At 35.1% G+C, this 18095-nt stretch overlaps 1 protein-coding gene across 1 annotated transcript in view; it reads right to left on the reverse strand.

The window, feature by feature from the left end:
* Positions 1 to 18095, reverse strand: part of LRPPRC (leucine rich pentatricopeptide repeat containing) — an 88228-nt gene that overhangs the window by 18199 nt on the left and 51934 nt on the right. The window contains exons 26-30 of the mRNA XM_085219350.1: positions 9330 to 9398; positions 8983 to 9073; positions 6672 to 6814; positions 6472 to 6559; positions 1470 to 1593 (exon numbers count right to left, since the gene is read on the reverse strand). Of these exons, the coding sequence (XP_085075476.1) occupies positions 1470 to 1593; positions 6472 to 6559; positions 6672 to 6814; positions 8983 to 9073; positions 9330 to 9398 (515 nt within the window). The remainder of the gene's footprint in view (positions 1 to 1469; positions 1594 to 6471; positions 6560 to 6671; positions 6815 to 8982; positions 9074 to 9329; positions 9399 to 18095) is intronic.

Genomic DNA, 18095 nt, shown 5'->3' on the forward strand with positions numbered 1-18095 from the left:
AAGCAAGAACTCAGAATCGTCAATATCAGGAACAAAACACTACATCCTCTCTGCTCCTCCAATCTTCAAATTAATGCTTACAATACACAGTATTTTGTGCATCATCCTTACAAACACGTTTGAGCCATGGAGCAGAGAAGCAGTGCATGCACACATCTTCAATAAAAAGTTCAAACTTCTTTCCTGAAGAGTCATTCACGGTATCTTTTAAAAGTTTTTCAAAATGTTTAACAGACTACCCCAACTTTTTCAACATTCTTTGTACTTCCAAACATGTCCTTTTCTATCTTCTTTTTTTTTTTTTTTTCTTTTTTTAAACAACTTACCAGTTATTCTCCTAATAGGGAACACTACTTAATAAACAGCTTGAGTTCTTCCTTTATATAAGCCATATATTCAAAAAGCACAAACATTCCTTAATATAAAGCTCTGTTACAAATACTGAGTTGGGGAATTGTTGCTTGTGCTTCTGAATGCATTATTTTCAATGATAATTCATTGGTCTAGACAATTTTAAAGAAAACATGAAAATAATGAACAGCTTTTTACACTATATTGTTCCTGGAAATCATAAACTAAGTTGACTCTAGAAACTGTTAAGATTTTTATAGCGTCCCATGCATCATGTAAATTATTCCTACAGGCACATCCTAATTCACTGTATTCAGTCAGAGAAAATGCTAGATGAGAAACACTGTTCTTGTTTTAGCTGAAGAAACCAAAAGGAACTTAAATTGCTATATTTTTATTCTTCTTAAATACACTATAATGACGATTAGTACTTATTTTGAATTCTATAATCTGAACTGAAGACACATTACAAGCTACAATGAAAGCAAGTGGTGTGCCTTGCAACTCACTAAAGGTTAATTTGATTCTGATGAATCTAATAATGCATGACAGCAGGTTGGATTTATTTCAGAAGTGTAAGAGTTGGATCTAAGGTTTATGGTCATCTCCTAGCCACTGGCAAAACAGTCAAATGTACCACTTTGCATTTGGCAGGCAGCCAGCTGCCACAGAGTTTGGATAGGGAAGGGCACCAGCAGGGATGGGGATTGAGGAGAAGGCTCAGGGGCAGTTCAGTGAAGGAATCTTGTCTGTCTGAATCTTGCTATAAAGGGGAAAAGGCAGACTGCCAGAAGGGGAGACTTTCACTTCTGATGCCAAGTGCATTTGTTGATACTGTTAGCTAAAACGTGTTATCAGCAAAACATGCTGTCTCTCTAGTATGTTTAATACATAGCACCCTAGTGCCTCATAAGGTAACGTATTTCATAACATAACTCCTAGCTATCAGTCACGACCTGTTTTCCCACTGAAAAATACAGACTTTGCTGAAAACAATCCAGAAATGATTTAAAGACTAAAGAAAAAAAAATAATAATAAAAAAATCAAACAAAACCTCCAGAAACCCAAATCAGCAAAAACTAACAAATTAAATCCCCTAAACATAGAAGTGTCTTACATGTGCTTCACTCTCTTGGCTTCTTCAATACAATCCAGAGATAACAATGCTTTTATGAGGATGTCATAAGTACGATACTGATAGTCGCTCTTCCCTTGGCTTTTCAGAAAAACATTGTAGGCCTCTAAAAAAGAAAAAAAGCCCAAATGAAGTATCATATTACTGTGATACTGCTCGTAGGAAAAAAAAAAAAAAAAGAAATCACTGAAAAAGTCCCTCAGAAATCCATTCCTCTTACATCTTTGAAAGCAAAGCTGCTGGTAACAGTTTGTTCAAAAGTGCTTGAGTATATCAATCAACTAACACAACTCCACTAAGCAGAAAGTTTGCTACTGCTCGTTTATTATATATGACTGTCGCTTATATACCAACACAGTCAGCTAGAAGGGGGAAACTCAGGATTTTTAAAGCAACACCTAATTCTGGGGTATACAGTTACAGTATCTGGTGCATGATCACAACAGCATTTAACAAATAATATAGGAGGTGATTCCAATATGGGGAGATCAAATTATTTGGCTACGACAAGATTTATACAAAACATACAATTTACAAATATACAGATGTTTAACAAGTAAACTACGCTGCGTTTGTTTGACTGATTAACAGTTTTATTTCATGCATTCACAATAACTGTCAGTGTATGAAAAGATGTTACCAAAAAGGGGGAAAAAAATGATAAGCACATTTTCAGTCATTTATTTTTCTGAAACAAGATTATGCAGCTATAAACATGCAGCTAAGACTGCTATCTAGGCTATAACATACACTAGAAAGCAGCGCAAGGAATAAGTGAGCTTTTACATCTAAAACCGACTGCATTTTTCCTACAGTAAAACTTAAAAATATAAATCTCTTTGCTAATTCAAATCTAATCCACAATTACCTTTAAGCAACTTTGTAGAAACACTTAGACTATCACTACGAATTTCACAGCTATGTAGTAAATTATATTTTTTTAAACTTTGAAAGGAAAAATTGCTCATTTGAGTCTTATCGTCACAAGAAACATCACACTAATGGCACTTAGTACATTGTGCTGTGGAATTTTAAACCGACATTCCCAAAGCCTAAGTGCTTGATGCTAAACTGTTCTACTCAAACTTTTTCAACCAATAAGCATACATAAAAACTTCCTGAAATGCAGGCACAGAAGAAACCATGTATAAAATTAATTATTAATAACAACACACAATCTCTTACAGAGTTTTATAATAGAGCTAATATTGTCATCCCAAATCTACTTTGGACACTTTAAGCTATATTAAATATAGATGAGCAGATAATGGATAAGAACGACACAGTAAAAATTAAGTCCACTTCCAGGTACGTGAGTCCCATGTATATGAAAGATATGGAGAGAGACACAAGAGAGATGGAGAGATAATATGATTGATGTCTGACATTACAAAAGCGACTGCATTGTCAACCAAAAGACCAATAAAACAACAACAAGATGACATAGAAAAGGCCTGGGAATCCGCCCCCATGCTCACTTATCAGTCTGAGGTTAATGCTTAGCCTATTGCAACATGCTGAAGTCTCTTGCCTGCTCAGATGCTCAATATCAGCATTTGTAAAGGAGTGTTCATACCGAAATCCGGTGGTTTTCTGTTATTTGAGATAACTGCAGACTAGCTGCTTTTGTTAAGAAAAAATGTAGGTGAATGGTAATGTTTCTTCTTTCCACTTGTAAAAGTCTACTTAAATTTTTTTTTATTATAAAAAAAACCTCTTTATGCTTGGAGACTCCTAATGCCTTTAAACAGAACAAGGATTTCATTCCATGTTTGAATATTCTTTTCTACTATTTAGATGGAGTTCATCAACCACCAGTGGACATGATATCAAACATATCAATGACCACAGTCTACAAAGTATAATATCTGTTTCATGAAAATATCTGTAAATATTTTTCTAATTATTAGTTTAATGAAGAACTGAGGAAACCTTGGTATCGAGGAAATCTTGGTATCAGTTCTGTTTTCCTTTTTCCAGTATGTTTTGTTTTATATGTAAATTCCAACCTATTCATATTAGATTTTCTCAACTCTATATTGCAACCTTGCAAGTAGCATGATTCAACTACACCTCGGTGTACTGAGACTTATGTCCAATCACATATTATGAGCTTATTACTTTTTCAGGTGTCATCTAAAATTACTGAAGTATATTAGCAATCAAGACAAAAATTTATTGGTTTCAGAGCCATATTATGTTATACTACCTATTTTAAGTAAAAAAGTTTGTCTAAAAAGTGACAAATTTTGAAGAAAATTTCTGCTTTCAAGACAAGCAAATTTGTTTCAGCAGCTGTAACTGTCTGGGATATTACAGAGTAATGCGATTCCCTAGACTCAAGTTCTCATACTGCAGAAACAGGATAAGAACAAAATCTGATTTTGAAAAAATAAAGTGTTTCAGAGAACAGACTTTCAAAACACCCTATGACAGAGCTGTTAAGTTTGTTAATTATATAACTAGATAGAAGTTAAATATTTTTCCTATTCAAAAGGTTCTAATAAAAATTATATTCTGTCCTATTACGTTCATATCAGAACTGTATCATACTAATATATAGTAGTGACAATTTAGTTTAAGACACAAAGAATACTTTTTCTCTGAATTATCTGCTTCCCCTGTTTTCAATACTCCATACCAGCTCCTCCCTAGCTCTGCTGTTTCGAGCAAAAGAACAAGCAGAAGTAATTTATTGGTAGATTCTGCATCAAATGTCATCAACAACAATTAGCAGTTACAGTTTATATTTTTGTTTCTAACTGGTTTCCCTTCCTCCCAAGTCAAAGCTATATTATCTTTGCTTCTGTTCTCCACTTGGTTATTTCTGGTATTCCCCACATACAGAATACGCAGAATCCACACTTCTAATCAGCATGCCTGGGATTCAATATAGGAGGATCACTTTACTGACAATTGAAGGTAGCTGCATGAATGATTGATAAATTCTTCTTTAAAACTCACAGCTTAAAAATCAGTGGGTCCAACTTGTAAAATACACTGATAACACCCAGAGAAGAAGAAAACTAGACATCCTGTATTTATAAGTATTTATAATTAAGCAAAATAAATTATTTTAGCCTATTTCATTCTATTCCCTGATCTCTTTTCAAGACGAAGTTTTTTATCATAGTATGCAAAGAAAATAAAGACTTCAAGAATATTAAGATGCAGAGCATCTTGGCAATGGTAGAAATGGATTCCCCCTTCAAAGGCCCAGTTATGCTAATTCTCACTCTGTGACAGGGTTTTTGAGATGAGATAAAAACACACTTCCCATTACTTCAGTAAGCACAGACTGATCTGGAGGAACTTAAGTAGACTCTTCCTTTTCTATATACAAAGGCAAACAAATAAATACCTGAGCATGTTAAATCTGCTTTATCAAGCCAGGGAAGTTTCTGTAGAAAAGCTATTTTTTTCTTGTAGTAAAAGATCTGAAACAATCTCTTAATAAGGCCGTTTTATTTGTTGAATGGCACCCAGATGCCCAGAGGTTTGGGAACAGTAAGCTGCGGGGGTGCCGATTCTGATCTTTTCTTTATAGTTTTTGTATTACAGATCAAAAGAACACAAACTTTTCGGCACTCCCTTTCTTTGTAGGAGGAAAAGTTTCCCAATTCTACGGAAGAATGTGGACAAGTAATTGTAAAAAAGCTAAAGATGCCAAGTGGCGTATTAAATTGCTCCTTCAAACAAAAATAGTTATGCAACATCAACAGAAATAAAATAGACTAACACATAAAAGGCCCAGAGGAAGACAGCTATAGAATAGTTCAGTTGGAAGGAACTTACAAAGATCACCAAGTCCTACTGTCTGACTAAATCAGGACTAACCTGAAGTTAAAGTATATTCCCAAGGGCATTATCCAAATGCCTCTTGAATACTGATAGACAGCCCTATGCCTGTTCCAGAGTATCATCGTGCCCACAAAAAAGAGATTGTCACTCACGTCCAGCCTGAACATTCCCTAGTGAAGCTTGGTGTCACTCCCTCACATCCTGCCATTGGTTCTCAGGAGCAGAGCCCAGAACCTCCCCCTGGCCTCCCCTCCTCAGGGAGCTGCAGGGAGCAGTGAAGCCAACTTTTAGCTTCCTTTCCTCCGTCTAGAAAACCCAAGCGTTGTCCTCTCCTCAGAGGACATGCTTTCCAGCCCTTCTTCCAGCTTTGTTGCCCTCTGGATGCTTTCAAGGGCCTTAACATCTTTTGCATATTGTAGATCTTTGAACAGCATGCAGTATTCAGAGTGAGGCTGCACAAATGCTCAATACAGTGGGAGAATCACCTCTTTGGAGCAATGATAATCCCCATAGCGTAGATGAGATTAAATTAGATGAAACTAATTCTTTTCATTATCAAATCTATGTCTTAAATGATTGGGTATGGTTCCAAAATCTATTTTAGATATCTGGTCTTCTTTCAAGACTTCAGCAGCAGCAACAAATCCAAAATCTTTGAACAACTTCTTCTATTGGTTAATTGCCTTCACATGAACTATAACCCTGCTATTTTACTACAGATCTGTAGAGAGAATTACTATCATGTCTCACAACATAAAACTTGCATCCAAGCAGTAGACCACAGAAACACCTAAAATAGCAAAACAGTATTTATCATTGACCCTATGTATAAATTTAGTTTCCTATGTTTAACAGCTACAATCAGAAGTCTAGAAAATGTGTTTAGCCAAATATTACAAATGACAGGCTAGCAATACTTAAATGCTTTTGAAATTCAAAACTTCAGCATGGACTGACTTTCAAGCATGCATATAGAGTCAATAATTCAAACGACACTTTAAATATTTTTGCATATGCTTCTCCTTTCAACTTTTGAAGCAGAACATTACCAAATAACACTGTTAGGTAACTTTTCTAACATATTAGCAAAAGTAAGCAAACATTTATTGCTCAATATTTAATCAAAGTCTAAATCTTAGAGCTAAGAAACAGTGATTAGGCAGAAACAGTGGATTCATCTTACCTCTTGCATTATTTTTCTTGCAAAGCATCCTTATCTTTCTTTCTTCAAAATTAGAAGATCCTAGACTTCTTGTTTCTTCTTGTGTAGTCTTTAAAACAAAAAACTTACTTAAATTACTGTAATCCTATTTGTTAACATTTATCAACTGAAAGATATATATTTAGCAGTATTGTGAGCTAGCAAAGTTACACTCAGATTACCTTAGGTACCTCAAATGGGACAACTTGACCATTTTTCTCTAATATATCAGCCAGTAATCTCAGTGTTTTCTCACGAGGAACAACATTTTCCTCTTGAATTTTAGTCCAAACAGCTTCAGCTCTTCTCCAGTCAGAGTTGTTATCTGAAACAAGATTCAGGTTTTCAGATAAAAGCAAATTTAAAGTATACATACATATCTGAAGTCGCATTTATGGAAAATACTTCATTGTTTACATATGTCTGCTTCATATAACCAACCTGAAAAATTCCAAACTACTATTATTCCACAGGAAACACTAGACGATGGAAACAAACAAAAAATCATAAATAAACCAAAAGACTGACTTTAAGAACTAAATTATTTCAATAATATTTTTAAGTTCAGGGTATTATGGCAGTAAACAGAGGAGAATGAAGAATCTTTGACACCTTTACATGTGTTTGCTTTGGACTTCACAACTATAAAATAGATGCTGCCAACTGCAGCAAATTCAGCCATCGATAGATAGACATGTTGCTTGAGGACATTAAGTAAAATAGGTAGTTGAAAAAGGTGGGTTTAGTATTTATCTGGAGAATAGTATGCTAATGGCATGGTGAGTCTAATTGCTACCTTCAGCTACCTAACTGACAGGCCTCAGAAGTGCTCAACATTGTATGAAAGGTGACCGTTAAAAGTTGCAGAACATCAAACCTTGGAACAGGTTATTCTTAAATTTCCAACTCTGGAGGAACAAAATACTTTACTTGACAAGGTTGTGATCTGATTTTAATTCAAACTTGTCCTAACTTTGGGAAAGGATGAGATCCAAACCTCTTTTTTACTCTTATTCTACAAGCTTGAACTAGATAGTAGGTGCAACTGACTTGTAGATCTTAAATGGTGGCTAAGGTGCACAGTGACAACTCTCTACTGTACTTGTGCGTAGGGCAGCTTTGATAAATAGTTTAAAATGGCTGAAAGCAGGAATGTGCATGGTTTTTGTCTTCCATGGTGACAGAAACCCACAAATGTTTTCCACTTCTTTGAGTAGATGGAATTGGTTTTGTCTTTTCAAAGAGGAGTGAAGATTTTGTGTGACAGACTTGGATAAATTCTATCTTCTTAGATTCTCTTCCTAGCAGGCACACTGTCACACTTAGTCACTGCCAGGGGTGAACAGGATGATGGTGGAGAAATAAGAAGACTCCCTCCTGTTGAGAATATATTGCTTTTCAGGCCAACTCGATTTTCAAGGGTGAACCAGTATGTGCAAAGCCAGAACTAGATAATGCTACAGTTTGGTTTTGAAGCTGAGGCTGTTGAGGAAACAAAAAGAAACAAAAATGACAAAAATTCTCTGGCCATTTTTGTGGGGAAATACTCATCTCCTCTGTGGTTAAACAAAATGAGGAAGCAGCTTCTCTTCTTGCTTTATGAAAATGGAGGTCTAATAGTGTTTTATTTAGCATGATAACATTGCTAGTTCTAGTCATCCAAAAAAATACGTGAAGAGCAGTCAAAAATTACATCAAGCTCAAATTCAAGTTTTCCCACTGCCCAAGATATCAAGTTGCTCAATATAAATACAAAATATAAGGTTAATTTTTCTGAGACACATAGAAATCCCTGTAATGCTATTTTAAAATGACCCAGCGATTTTGTGTTCAACATCCAATTGTAAGAACACAGAATGTTTTATCAGACTTAAACAGCTAGATATATAATTTCCAACATTTTTACTATGTATTATACAATATGATACACTGAGTAAGAAAACCAAAGCAAACAAATATAGAAAAGAAATGAAAAATCACTACAGATACATTCTATACCAAGTCTGTAGCATACAAACAAACTTCCAGTTAAAAAGAGTTTGGTACCCATAAGAATGCCCGAGTTTGGCTGTAGTTGGAGGAACTAGGAATTGTAGTTGGGAACAACCTACCAATTCTTCACACCTTTACTAAAGGCATCAGCAGCTTCAACTACAGTAGACTCCAGAACTTTAATGGTTATAAAGATACAGAAAATGAGCAATTTTTCTTCTAACAAGTATTTCATAAAGCAAAATGGAGAAGACTTTCAAATTAGGAAAGTAACAAAAAGTATACATCTTTCATTCTTTAAGTTCTAGAATACTGCTGTGCTGAGCTGTGCAGGTTAGAAAAAACAACCCTGATCTCTCCTCCTCAGCAAGATGCCTCCATAATTGTTTGCAAGCTACTTACTTATGAGGACAGATCACCTCTCCAATTCAAGGCTATCTCCCATCTCCAAACACAAAAGCAAACATACTGGAACATGAAAAAGGTTACATGATAACTTACCACAAAGCTGAAGCAGGTAGTAGTACATCTCATCTCTATCACATTCAAATACATTCTGAGTTAATTCTACCAAGTGCTCCAAAGTCTCCATCTTTAAAAAGAAAGGAGAACATCATTACACCTTAGCCAAACGTTTATTTTTCTGTGTATCTGTACTTACATGCTGTGTGCATTCATCTAAGATATTTCTGTGTAAGAACACAAAAGTGTTTACACAGAGCATTAAGTTCATCTCTTCAGCCTGTCATAAGTCCTTCCACCCCCCAAAAATCTAACAAAATACTTCAAAACAATTACTCATGAAATACAATGACAGTTCTAAAGACGACAAGAAACAAGCCACATACCTGATTACCTGTTATACACCTTTTTGCAAACCACTGCAATCTTCCAGAGTGGGCTCTCAAGCCAGGAGTCTGCAAAATCGTATTTCCACAAGAAAAAAAATGTTACTTCACACAGAACACTCTAAGCTAAAGAAACCATAATACATGCACTGATAATAAATAAATTTATATGTTTATATATATATATATTTTAAATCTGCAAGAGACAGGTTTAAGCTCACAAATAATCAAGTTAAGCTGTATTTATGACAGGTTTAAAAATTGTAGTCATTTTATTCAAGACATTTTTCCTTTTGGCTGAACAGTGCTGTGTCTGCACTAACAAAAAGAACTGCTCCTGAACATACTTCAGAAGAACTGAAGTATTAAGTAAACTATCACCACAGTAAGAGTATTATTGCTATTACCCATCATAATAATTTTCACTACTTATGGTAAAGAATAGCACCAAATGTTTCCAAACTGTCTTCACAATGAGAAGGTCATATACCAGATCATGGCAACATCAACATTTAGTGTCCTTTACTGGCTCACATTAGTTGCCTTCATGCAGATATTAACATCTAACATATAAACCAAGAGTGTTTTAGGCTGTGACTTCTTTTTCTATGCTCAGTAAGAAAAACATGAGGGTAAAGGGAACTAACCATGCAAAAGAAGACTGTAGGTAAACTAACTGTAACTGCTGCCCCAGAACTTTCATTATAGCCTCTTGTTTCAGCACAAGGATTGTTTACAGCAAGAGATGACTGCTCTCATTTCAGGTGTCCAGATTTGAATGAACACAACCCAAAGTAACTTCAGGGACATGTCTTTTCTATCTAGAAACATGTGTTTTGACTCTCAAAGGGTTATAACTGCTAATGTTATAAGAAGCCTCAGCTGCTGAAATGTGAAGCGCACTTTCCAAAATTCAAATGCAATTTTGCATAAAAAGAGGCAGCTTGAACAAAGAGCTGTGACAAATAGAGTCTTGGTTCCAAAACAGTGGAAACAATTACCTTTGAAGAAGTCAATTAACCTTCCTTCTTTTTTAACACAGACAAATAACTTCCTTTCCCTTGTCTTCTCCAACAGCACGATTATTACCACTACAACTTCCTGAAATAACTCAGCACCCACTGAAGAAGCAGCATATTGAACTTCACTTAAAGACCTTAAAATTTGCTGAAGAAATACGAAACAGAGTGCTCTGCAGAATATATGCTAGGGCATATAAATCTGACAACTATCCAAACCAGTTTATGCAATCATTTTAAGCACTGGGTTTTTTGTTTTTTTCTTGTGATTTAAAATAAGAAGCTAACTCCTAGCCCAGCTCCTCAAAACGGACTATCTTGTTTATGTATTTAACAGTGTTTGACCCAACAGGTTATAGAAAAACAATGGCTAATCAGATACTCAAAAGTGGTATAAGGTAAACTTTGTTTTATTTCTAAGTACTTGCTGATTTTTCAAATTAGATCTTACCACAGATATTTATGTTTACAGATCCCTAGTCATCAGTGACTTGTTTTTGTTGTTGTTTTTTAAAGATCCAGCAAGCAGTTTCACAAAAAAATATGCTGAAAATTAAGTCAAGAATTAACATCTTACACAACAGGCTCTTGAAAATGAACAAAAAGTATGTTGCTTGCATTTGTAGCTAATCCTCTTTAGAACATGGTAAAATTCAAATACTGAATTCACTTACAACTTTCAATATCATTGCTGATCTGAATGCCAATGAACTCAACAGCTCCAAAGCCACAAACTTTTTATAGTAAATCCTTTCCTGTTCAGAAATGATTGATGTGTCTGTCACTACAAGGACAGCTGAGTTATACAACAGATATCCTCGTTTTTCATTTTGAAATTGAGAAGTGTTTTCACATACTGCAGGTCTCAATCATCAAAAGAACATCTAGGTCAGATTAACTAAATCTCCAGGGCTTGCCTGATAGTCCATATTTGTAGCTTATCCCTTACCATCTTAGGGAATTTTAAGCGTTGCATTTAGCATGAAGCAGACTTTCTACAGTAGAGCAGACTAAGATGCAGAATAAAAATAAAGCAGGGAATAATAATTAAAAAAAAAAAAACAACAGTAAAAAAACAACATGGTACTTTAATTACTTCTTCTAGTTCCCCTTTAAAATTCTGATCTTGACTCTTTGGACAAAAAATATATTTCTGAATATTCGTTTTCTGATTATCTTTTGTCTTTTTATGGAAAAAAAAAAAAAAAAACCCGAAACAACTATTGAGGGTCTGAAGAAATTCATCCAGCATAAAAGCCAAAAAATCTCCAAATCTGCTTTATAAACTCTTGGAATATGAAACAGCAGTATTGCACCAGATAAAACGATCATCATGCTTTTCATCCTCTCTCAGTACATCTGGAAGACTATAAGGTAACAGAAAAACTAGCAATATTTTTGCCTCAGCATTCCTCCATTCTCCAGCTAATTCAAGCTGTTTACTACTTTCTAGTAAATGATCTCTCTTCCACAAACTTTTCTGTATGCCTCTAAAATATAAGATGAATCACTCATAAGATCTTTTGGCAAAGGACTGCTGGAACTTCTGTCTATAGAAAACGCACAAAATACTACTTACCTGTTTTCAGTTTAGATTCTATGAGCTTCATTTGAAACCCCTCATATTTTGTATTGTAAGACAATGTACAGTGGGATTATCCTTTATACTCTTTCATTTCACATATGATTGAGTGATATTTGTAATAATCCTCCGTTCTGCTGCTTCTTTTCCAGTTTAAGAATGTCATAGTCACATCTCCTATGGAAACCTTTCCGTATTTTTGATGACCTGTTTCTATCTTTTTAATACTCTACATACAATCCTACACTAATTTATTCACTGATTCTATGCCTTCACACACAGAAAGGCAAACTAACCAGAAGGATTAAAAAAAAAATAAAAATGTAGCATCTTCAGAACACTTGCCAAGAAGCATTCAAAAATCATGCAAATGCAATAATCCTAACCTGAGTTCTTCTCTAGAAGCAGTCACTTCAGACAGGGGCTTGAAGGGCTCCAATTATCAGAAATTATTTTGTGTTATCATTTTTATTTGATCTACCTTCTAGTTATTACAGCTGAAAGAAAACAGCTTCTCTGGAGAAATACTGACCCGCTAGCGAGGAATCTATTTAATGTTTATCTGGAATTTTAGATGATGACAGAATTCAAGGAATGTTTACATTGGCATTCTGTATTTATTACAGATAATAGTACAATATTGTTAACATTATTTTTTTAACCTTAAGAAAAAAAGAGCCAAGCAATCTGCAGTTGTAGGGAACATATTTGTTCCCTTTTCTTCACTTGCCCAAAACAACCTTTTTCTCTTTAATCATAAAACTTACGTAAGGAAAAAAAAGCAACAGAAAAATGCAAAGAAACTCTGTGGTGTTCTTCAGAAAAGGTAGTGTTGAGAGTGTCCCAGAATAGTACCACAGTTGTTACATTTGGCTTAGGATGCATAACTATTCGAAAGCCAAAAATAATATTTGGCATACATTTGACACTGAAGAGATAGATCTTTCACTTATTTTTAACCTTTCAATACTTCCCTTCCACAGACTACTACTGCGTGCTGATCAGCAAAATAAGCATCACATATCCTATAAATTCCCAGTAAACTTCATCTCACCTCCTTCAACTAGCCTTGTGCAATATAACTTCACTGTGAATTACTCTAATTTTAAAGATACGAGGTTCTCTCTTTTTCAGTGTTTTAGACTTTATTCTAAAATGCCTGAATTTTCTTCCTAAAGTTCAGCCTTTTCTTAGAGAAACAGTTCTACAGCAATCCCAATCTAACCCAACTATTGCCTTCTTGTATAAGCCCTATCTGTGCTGCACTCTTTGATGGTATTTTTTAGACAAGTAGATCTATACACCCTTCTCTTTACAGCTGAAAAAGCCAATAATATTAAGAGACAGCTAATGCTGCTAAGGAAGAAGAATATTTCATGGTGAGTTACATCAACAGCCCTAACAGACTTATGTTACCAGTACCAGAACCAGTTACTGAGATTTAGATGCCAAAGCAATGTCTCACACGAAAGCGTGTTACTTCTTTGAAAAGACAGCCTTGAACAGACAGCTATGAGAACTGATGTGTGTCACTTTTAACAGCCCTCTCCAATAAAAGCATTGGTGAAAACAGAACAGTTGATGAGAAATTCTTAATTTACGGCTAGATTTTTTCCCCAATTCCACAAAAATGTCTGCGAAACCTCACAAATGCCATGCAGCTTCAATGTAAACTAGGATATATAGCAGGGTACTTGAAGTTTTTTATACTGTAAACTGTAATTTCTCTCAGAATATAGTGTTTATAGTATAAAACGTAGTAAAATACTATTATAAAAATTCTTCAGATATTAAGACCTTCACATCAATAATCATGCTGAAAGACAAGATAACAATATGCAAAATCTATGCTAAAAAAAAAAAAACAAACACAAACAAACAACATCCTCTAGGCTGTTCTCCAAATAAAACAACAAAAATTTGCTTTCTTTGCACCACGATGTGGCTTTATGCTGTCCGATGAACCTGAAAAGCATTACAGACTCAGTAGTATTTTCTCTCTAACACAAAGTCCCTAAAGCTAAGAAAGGATTCACAGCTCTTGTCATGATCCTGCATTCTAAACACATTACCTTCTCCTTTTCTGGAAGGAATTAATTCATTAGGCATCTCCTTTGTTTTTCCACTGGGAGCAGTGAATTAAATTTACTTATTCAAAAAACATTCATTTACTTTCTTCAAAAAACAAACAGTATTTAAAGATCTTTTGAGTAACAGGCACTGAATTAGGAAGAACTTTTTATTTCATACACACATTCATGGGCACAAACAAAATCCAGCTTCAATAATAGCTGTATCAGAGTCCAGTTTCATAAGGAGAAGTAATGCATTTATTAAACTAATAAGACTCAATAATAAGAAAAAAATAATCTTTTCTTCTAATTATAGGGCTTGCATGCCTAAAAGCTCTTCATCCTTTCCCTTCCCTCCCAGCTGTATACAGTTACTCTAATAAAAGCTATTAGACCCCCTACAAACTACCTCAGACCACTGTATCTCTAACTACCATTCTAATACAATTTGCATTACACTTTCAGAAACGTTTAAATTTTGTTCTAACTACCTCTATTCTTTTCTGAAGCAGACCAAAAATATGTGTTTATGGGTAATTTCCGACACTGGATGTAACTGTCACTAAACTGCATATTAAAAAACCTAAATCCTGCTGTCACAAATGAAGGAAGCATCTTCTCCCAATAGTCTATTTCCAGAATAAAAATCAGCAAGGCTCCATTTTATGATGTAGATTCTTATTAAAAGCAATCTGGACGAAAGAAGGTTGTAATCTCTCAATATCAAGTAGAAATATTATCATTGTTTTTATGGTAGATTAAATCCAATGGCAACTGGTATCTCGAGGTCTGCTGACAGTGGATGTCACAATTCTTTACTTAAATCTATTTACTTCATGAATTAACTTGACATCTGTTGATAGATACATTCCTGTACGCTAAACTCACCTGAAATAGTTCTTTTGTCAGGTCTTGAATTCCAGCAACAAATGCTTTTTCTTGCATTTATTGACACTAGAAACACATTTCATTAAAAATATTTCACAGCTAGTTTGTCCTTCAGTTCTCCACAAAAACATCCTGAGATATTAGAGATGGTGTAACATGCCTATTAAATATGTGTGATACTTTTAATATAAGGGCAGAAAGTAAGGGAAAACTTTACACAAAATTTAATAAGAATTCTGAAGCCATGCATCATGCATTAACATTTTCAAAGGAGGTTCCTCTTGTGCTAGTGAACTGGTATAGGTTGGGTTTGTATTAAAAACTCTGCCATACGGTTCTGTGATTTTTCCCAATCCTAAATACAGTAATCCTCTCTTAGCTTTCATTTGCAGTAAAACTACAAACGGAGCAGAAACAAGAGCTTTTACTGTTTTATTAAAGGAACAACTTTAATTTACTAGCTCATGTGATTTAATCCAGGAAGACTTCAAATATCTGTCAGGAAAAAAGTCTCTATCAACTCCTAGTTCTTATGAGAAGAGTCCATAAGCACCTAGCTAAAAAACAGTAGTGATCCGACATCCTTTTTAAAATGCTTTTCTTTAAATACCACTACACTGCTGCCCGAAGATGTAATGACTATATCAGTACAGTGCAGTGGTAGTAGGAAACTACTATTAAGCAAAAGCTAACACACACATTCCCAGAAAAATCTAGAAAAGGAGAAATCAGGTTTACAGTTTCTTCCTCTCATGAAAACAGAATTTCTTAAGTATACTGCTAAAGTAGGACCCACCTGAAAAACAGCAGCCTTCTCAACAAACTTTTCCCATGGACTTGTATAAGCCCAAAAGAAAGAAAAGAAAAGATTTAAGATAGTCTAATTTTTTTCATTTCCTTTTTTTTTTTTAAAAATAGAAATATAGAAAATAGAATCAGACACAAGGGAAGAGAATTTCTGTAAAGAATACTGCCTGTCATGATAGCCTGAAGCTTCGAGTGCATTCTTTTACAATATTTTAGAATATTAACATACTTTACATAGACACTTAGCAATGCTGCATGTATCATTCTCAAGTAAAAGCTTACAGATGGTTCAGTTTATGTTTGCAACATACTGCCATTCAGAATCCTTTCTATTTATGGTTTTCTGAAGTGTGCAAGATCAGAGGAAACTGCTTTAAACGTTTCAATCATCACGACAGATTAAAAATTACTTGTAGACTAAGTAGGGATTGATCAACTTTTCCATTTCAAGCAATGCAAAGTCATTAACAACATATGATCAATACTCATTATATTTTCCATTTGCTTAATTATTTTGAGTTCCTACTCTGGGGTTCTGATAATAATTTGTGTTTGGTTGTTGCTGGTTTTTATTATTTCTGATTTTGTGTTTGTTTGCTTTAAATACAGACATGGTATATAAATCCATGAAGTTATTTCATTTTGTTTTGTTGCTTAACAGTTACAAAGTTAGCCTCAGTCAAAACTACAAGTTATCTAATTTCAACAATAAATGGTTCCATTACTTGTTTAAAGCCTTCCATGCTTCAGCAGTAAGCGTGAAGTGTTTGTTTTTACCTCATGAAAACATAGTTGAGACTTTCGCTAAGCAGATTAAAGAATCGCATCTTCGAAGTTCTGTGGCAGGGTTGAAATCTTGCAACTCTACCACAGAGTAAAGCATGTAGACCACCACGTGACTTAACCAGATTAAAAGAAAATTTTGATAATAGCATCCAGTGTGAATAATAAATGAAGGAAAAAGTACAAGTCTAGTAATATTCAACTGTCACACAGGTGAACACCTACAAATAGGGCAACTCCATGCAAACTTCCCAGATAACTGAACAATTAAAATTGAATCAAAGTGACACAAAACAGCTATATTGTAACTGTGAAGGTAATTAAATCTTAAAATCTCCATGTAGTATTCAAGGAAAGTTGCAGAACCAATAAAGAGGGGAAGGAAACAGATTCCTCAAAGGAGTTATAACACTCGTTTTCTCATTCTGTCCCTCTCCAAGATGACCTTCAGATCAGTCTAACCCTCAGTCACTGCCTAGATCAATTAAATAAAGCAGCAAGACTGACAGTTGACAACAAAGTACATGCAATGGAATTCAGAGTTTCCAGTTTTAGCAACAGGTAAGCAGATATGGACTGGTTCTGGTAACTGGAGGAGTCTCTGAAAAGAATACTAGGTCAAGTAATTCATCTAGACTCTTGGTTCTAGTACTTGAAGCGATGAAGGAACATACATAAAGAACTACACATAAACACTCTTCATGAAAAAATTTGATTAGATATTAGCAAAATAAGGCAACATTTTAGAAGACAGGCCTGAATCTCATTAAATGGGATTCCACTGTTTCTTTTAGCCTTCAATTTTAATGCATTTAGAGTAAAAAAAAAAAAAGTTAACAATTCTCTTGTTTTTAAATGTAATTGAGGGCAAAAAGGCAATTAAATTGCCTTTAGAAGCAAGGGAAAAAAGTTATGCATAACTAGACCTATCGCTGTTGACATAAAAGCCATATTATGCACTCCAAGTGAACGCAAGGTAGTAAGTGACTTCATGTCAAGGGGTGAAAAGAGAGGGGTACCTATGGCTGCTGTGGAATGATTACCTTTGAAGGACTCATAACAAAATCTGACTTATTAGAGATACAATTAAGAACTGAAGACTAAGTCATGTTTTGATGTACTTCAGCGCGCAATTGTAGAACTTATTCTTCTGCCTTAGACTCAGAACATCTACCAACACATACACCTACCAACACAGCTTCAAGGCCAATGGCATTCTGGGGTGCATTAAAAAGAGCGTGTCCAGCAGGTCGAGGGAGGTGATCCTCCCCCTCTACTCTGCCCTGCTAAGGCCTCATCTGGAGTACTGTGTCCAGTTCTGGGCTCCCCAGTACAAAAAAGATAGAGATCTCTTGGAAAGAGTCCAGCGGAGGGCCACAAAGATGGTGAAGGGCCTGGAGCATCTCCCCTGTGAAGAAAGGCTGAGTGAACTGGGTCTGTTTAGCCTTGAGAAAAGACGACTGAGAGGGGACCTGATCCAGGTTTATAAATATCTGAGGTGTGGCGGCCATAGCGGTGAGGCCAGTCTCTTTTCAGTGGTACGTGGAGACAGGACAAGGGGGAACGGACATAAGCTGCAGTATAGGAAGTTTCGCACAAATGTGCGTAAGAACTT

The sequence above is a fragment of the Meleagris gallopavo genome, chromosome 2 (assembly GCF_905368555.1).
Source record: "Meleagris gallopavo chromosome 2, MGAL_WU_HG_1.1, whole genome shotgun sequence".
Lineage (NCBI taxonomy): Eukaryota > Metazoa > Chordata > Aves > Galliformes > Phasianidae > Meleagris > Meleagris gallopavo.